Source organism: Nannospalax galili, unplaced genomic scaffold, assembly GCF_000622305.1.
Source record: "Nannospalax galili isolate Female #2095 unplaced genomic scaffold, S.galili_v1.0 scaffold286, whole genome shotgun sequence".
NCBI classification, from domain to species: Eukaryota; Metazoa; Chordata; class Mammalia; order Rodentia; family Spalacidae; genus Nannospalax; species Nannospalax galili.
In genome coordinates, this window is record NW_008359442.1 from 1617511 (window position 1) to 1623138 (window position 5628).

Here is a 5628-nt window from a genome sequence, read left to right on the forward strand (position 1 = left end):
AATTTTATGTCTTATAGGGTTTGTACTGAGTACAATATTGTATAACTGTAATAATTCGATTGTAAACCTAAAAATTTACAGTCAATTTTGAAAGAGATGCATCTTAGCTCTGGAAATTTTTATTGAATATGTCAATGCTGTTGTAATGAAATGCTTCTTCTAAGTATGTGGTTATTAAATAAATAATTTTTAAAAAAGAAAAATCATGAAAAATAAAATAAAATTTAAAAAACTAAAAATAACACATCATTTACAAGACCTCTCAATAAGAGCATTACTTATAAATGTATATATCACCCACTCAGCCCAGTACTGGAAAACTAATGAGTTAATAAAAACATTTCCATGAGAAGGAATCCCCCACAACTATGAACTATGGATTTGCTACTATTAGAAAAAAAGGCAAGTACAGAATTATCAAAGAGCTACAGAAATGAAACCATAATCTGGATAAACTCTGTGATCTAAGTTCAGGAAGCTTATTTTTAATCCATCAGTTCAATGATGCTCTGAGTTATTTCTCAAGGAGGCTGAAAAAAGAACATACAAGCTGGGCATAGTGGCACAAGCCTTTAGTCCCAGCACTCAGGAGGCAGAGACAGGTAGATCTCTGTGAGTTCAAGGCCATCTTGGTCTACATAGTAAGTTCCAAGCCAGCTGAGGCTACAGGGAGACCCCTGTCTCAAAGAACCACAAAATAAATTTTAAAAAGAAAATACACAAGATGAATAATGTTTTCTACCCCTCACAATGTCTAAAATTTATACCTTCATAATCAAACATACTAGATTTAAGTGAAATCCTAGGAAATGTTACATCTAAACATTAACAGAATAACACAAAGGCAAACACCTGTGACGTGTGTGTCTTAGCAAGAGGAGAGGTGCATGCTTCTTGAAACTGATCTTCATTAATTCCAATTTCTTTAAGGTAACTTTCCAACAGCTTTTCAACCTAAAAAGAAAAAGTTTAACTTTTGTAATTTATACTAAAATATTCTAAATGATAGTTTGCTTAGTAAGTGCTAAACATATAGTTTAGAAAACTATAATCGAATGCTTTTTGAAAATATATACATAATATTATGCAATGCATGGACAACAATGTCTTTCACCATATAAACTACAAAGAAATTATTTTATAAAATTTTATTTCCTCTACTAGAAGAAAGGATTATAAAGTTTAACGTAGTCCAACTCTTCTACTCAGAGGTTTTAAAAGACTCCTATGACACCCTAACTAAGGGGAACACACACACTTCCTAGAGGCATCAGCTGAATAAGAATAACATTTAAAGTTTAGATGAAACATCCTCCAAGCTGTAGTAAAAGCATCACTCAGATTCTAGAATAGAAAATATATAAAATCATTGTAACACATACACAGAGAACTGATGAGGTCTCATAACTGTTAGCATTATTGAAGTAGAGTAGACGTTTGTGAAGTTAAAGAATTTAGTGGAAAAAAGTTCAGCTTTTAAATTTAGAAAGGCAACAAGTGTTACTATCCTAACTGCCTCTTAAAAACAGTGAAAGAAATACTCACTAGTTCTTTGTATTCTTGATGAATCTCTGTATAGGTCAACTTGCTTTCTTCCTCATCATCGAAAACTAAATTTATAAAAAAATAGGACAGTGTAAAAAAAATCATCTCATTAAATACAAATATAAAAATCTTACAAATTGCCCTATTGTTCTGATACTCTAGCTCTTCAGATTTGAATTCCTAAGATTTTTTTCCTTTAAAAAATGGTGTTTATATACACATAGCATTAATTGTACAACTTTTTGTCTCCTATTCAAGAAAATACCTTATAACTAAGATTAAGATCAACTGTCACTTTTTTTCTTTCCTGCTCTTTCCTTTCTTTTCTTCCTGTATGTGTGTCTGTTTGTTACTTTCTTCAAAATGGGGTCTCACTATCTGGCTCAGGCTGATCTGGAACGTCTGAACTCAAGGAATCCTCCTTACTCCAGCCTCTTAAGCAACTGTGATTAGATGTGTGGTGGATACAACCAGTGCCACTTTTTGAACAATAAGAGAAGGCAACGATTTCTTCATAATTGATTTCTTCATAAATCCTTTTACAAGTCTCAAAATTATTTTATCGTACTGGAACTGTGCTGATGCAAATTTACAGAAAGTGATTAGGCCACTTTTGTTATAAATAACAAAGTCAAAATAAATAAAATCAAAAAATAATGTTTACTGATTGGTTATAAGTAGGAAATAATGGATTTTAAAGAGATAATATATTCTCTGAAGAACCTAACAATCTTGTTAGAAAAACAGGAAATACTGATGACTTATAAAAATAAACATCTTTTTCATACCCCCAGGATGATCTTCCTAAAATGCAAAATTAACTTCATAATTTTCAGTTTAAATCCCTTCAACAACTATTCATTGTAAGTGCAAATCCTTAGAAAGACAGACAAAACTCTCCAAGGTTGAACCCTAAGTCTCATCTTCCACAACTCCAAATCCAAATCTTGCCCTACTAACAGTACAGAACTACCTGGAGCACATCCACCGAGCACACTCAGCTTCAATCCTGTGTCTCTCTCTGCTCAGGACTTTCCTTGTGTCTTTTACCTATGCCTGAACCCCTTTCCCCATCCAATGATTCAAAGATGCTGTCACATGGTATGTTCATCTGCCATACATTCTACCTCTTAGGTTAGATCATAATACACAGCACATGTGCCTACCTTGTTACAACACCTGCCACTTTACATTTATCTATTTCTATGGGTGTGTATGTGTGTGTGTGTGTGTGTGTGCACGCGCGCATGTGTGTGGACAAGGGTGTGAAGGTCAGAGGACAACTTGCAGGAATTAGTTCTCTCCTTCTATGATGTTGGTTCCAGGCTCTGACTCATGTCAAGTTTACTGGCAAATAAATGCCCTTGCCCCCTGAGCCATCTCACCAGCCCCTTAATCTTTTTTACAATTATTTAATTGCACTTGTATATTTTGCTGTTTACTTGTGTGTCTTCTCTCACTGGACCATAAACTTCTCAAGTATATGGTTTCTATCCCCAGTTTCTGGTCCAAGGTAACTCAATAAATGTTGAAATGTTGATGCCATGAAGTTATATAAAACTAACTTTACATTCTCTAAAGTGAAACAGTACATTGACAGTACCAAGTCAGTGAAGAATAAACAGTTACTTCTTTTTTTGGTCATTTTGAAGACAGGGTCTCCCTGTAGTCACAGCTGGCCTGGATTCACTATGGAGACCACAGTGGCTAAAATGCCATGACTGGCCTAAAATGCAAAGATTGGCTTGCCTCTGCCTCTGAATGCTGGAAATAACACCCAGCTTATAAACAATTATTTCAAGTGTCACTGACAGGTAGCTTCTATTTACTGTGTTTGCTGTTGTAACACCGTTCATACATTCAATAAAAAATACTTAAACCTTTTGGGTCATTCTGAAACCACTTTACTATAGTGTATATTTGTAAGCCTGAGGTTTGCTCCTCTGTAAAAGTGCACAATCATGTTATTCCTAAGATGTAGCCACTTCTAACACTTGGGGATAAAAAGATGAACCATGAGGGGTTTTTTTTGTTGTTGGTGTTTGTCCATTCAGCATTGTTTCAGTAGGGGTAAAACATAATTTCTTCTTTCTTCTAAAAGAGATCAGGATTCTACATGCTCCTCAGTCTTATAATAGTGTTTTAAATTCTTAAGAGGAATACAAATAAGTTACTTTCTTTTTTGAACCTCCTTTAAATTACCTGCAAAAACAACACTTAACTAGTATCTGATTTTCGATCATAACAAAGAAAATATAATTAAAAGTTTCAGTGATCAAATGAAAGGCCTTCTTTACTAGATTCATGGAACCTTAGGGTCTAGAGAAGTCTTAAAAGATTAGTTAAGACAATGAACCATTTGTTAGTTGACTCTGGCAACATCTCCATTAAGTCACTCTTGAATAATGTGAATGCCTGGGAATTCCGGTCCTTTTTCAGGCAGGCCAACTCATTCTGGACACGCTGTTATGAAGCATTTCCTTCACTGAAATTTGTTTCCCTGCAGCTTGTCCTCCCTCACTCCAGAGCTCTAGGCCACTGATCCTTACACGTATGTCTAATCCCTCTAACGTGACAGACATTCAAATGATAAATGGATACTGCTACCGTCTAAGCATTGCCTACGTAAATAATCACGATAAACGTTGTATATGACATAGTTTGTGGTTCCTTTTCTAAGAATGGGGTCCAATTTGTCCACGAAATGAATTCAAAACTCCAAGTGTGAACAGAGGAGAAAGGGCGGTGCCTATCCATTAAAAGCAGTCGTATGCCGCATTTGTATGCCTCGCTTTTAAGAACATCCTGCCTCCCAACCCCCAACCCCATCATTCGCTCTGGTCCTGCTAGAAGAATCACATGTCCTCCTTTGCAGATGAAATGGCCGGAGTGAATATTTGTCATTTCCTAGACTGTCTCCATACCAAGGGTCAGAAGGAACCCCAGGCAAAAAGCCGCTTCTCCCAAGTAACTGGAAGATGCTGAAGAAGCCTACTCAAGGACACCGCCTGCGCGGGGCAGAAACGTGCGGGACGAAGTGACAGACCGCACACAGGACTCAAATCTAAGTGCTCAAGTATAAGGTGCCTGGGCCGGGGTAGGGGTTTCTTGGTCCCTACTTCCAGATCCACGAAGAAAACTCCGCCGGGGAGTGGATGTGATTCCTACTACAGAACCAGCCCTAAGCCTGGTGGACAGAGACCGAGGAGAAAAAGACGCATGGTGTGCGAGCCGAGAAAGCGTCGTCGGCTACGGCTCTGGGTTTTACCTTCGCATTTCTGCTCCACGAAGTCCAAGATGGGGATGGACCAGTCGGGGCTCTGCAGGAATCCCGCGATGCTCTCCACCACCCACTCCACCTCGTCCTCTTCTTCCGCAGCCATCCCGCCCGCACCGGGCGACAAGGATGCCTAGGCCAGACTCCCGGGACTGCCGAGCTCCCTCGGCCGCAGGGAGCCGACTACGAACGCGAGAGCGGCCCCGGCAGTGGCCAGGCTGGGTTTGAAAACTACAAACCAGCAAAATGGTCGCTATGACAACGTGTTCAGCCGCCTCCGGCTGCGGCCCGGAAGTGAAGTCTGAGTCCCTGGCCTGCGCACCTGGAGGGTTCTGGGCTAAAGAGAGTTTCCTGTTGGCTGGGAAAGAACAGTAGATCACAAGGCGGCCGTGCGCTCATTGGCTCACTGGCCCGGGGTTGCTAGGCTGAGTGCAGAAGTGTCGGCGTCTGCCCGGAAGAATCTCAGCGGTCCCTCTTCTGAGGGCGGCCGAGCTCAGGCTTAAAATGGCGCGCCGAAGGTAGTGCTGCCTTAGACGATGTCATTCCATTTCACTTCCGTCCATTTTCAGACCCGCTGGCCTAGGAGCGTTTGTAATCAAAGGACTGTCTGAAAATACACAGCTGGGCAAAGTAGCTCTGAGGTTTATCAGTTGGCTTTGCAGTAGGTTTGCTTGATGTAGTTCCAAGGATGGGTCTTTATTTAACCTCTAGGCTTAGGTAGAGATAACTAAAATTAGAACCTTTTCAAGAGCAAAATCAAAGTTAATAGTCACTTGTTTGTATTTGTGTGTGTGGTGTCTATGTAT

The 5628-nt window shown here is 39.4% G+C and overlaps 1 protein-coding gene across 2 annotated transcripts in view; it reads right to left on the minus strand.

Annotated features, from left to right (window-relative positions):
- The window catches only part of Cfap36 (cilia and flagella associated protein 36), a 35665-nt gene extending 30513 nt beyond the window's left edge, over nt 1-5152 (minus strand). Inside the window, exons 1-3 of one of the 2 annotated variants that reach the window (XM_008823002.3) lie at nt 4814-5152; nt 1546-1610; nt 853-954 (exon numbers count right to left, since the gene is read on the minus strand). In XM_008823002.3, coding sequence (XP_008821224.1) covers nt 853-954; nt 1546-1610; nt 4814-4928 — 282 coding nt within the window. In that variant the 5' untranslated portion in view covers nt 4929-5152. The remainder of the gene's footprint in view (nt 1-852; nt 955-1545; nt 1611-4813) is intronic. The other variant, XM_008823001.2, reaches the window with a different exon arrangement.
- Between the last annotated feature and the right edge of the window lie 476 nt (nt 5153-5628).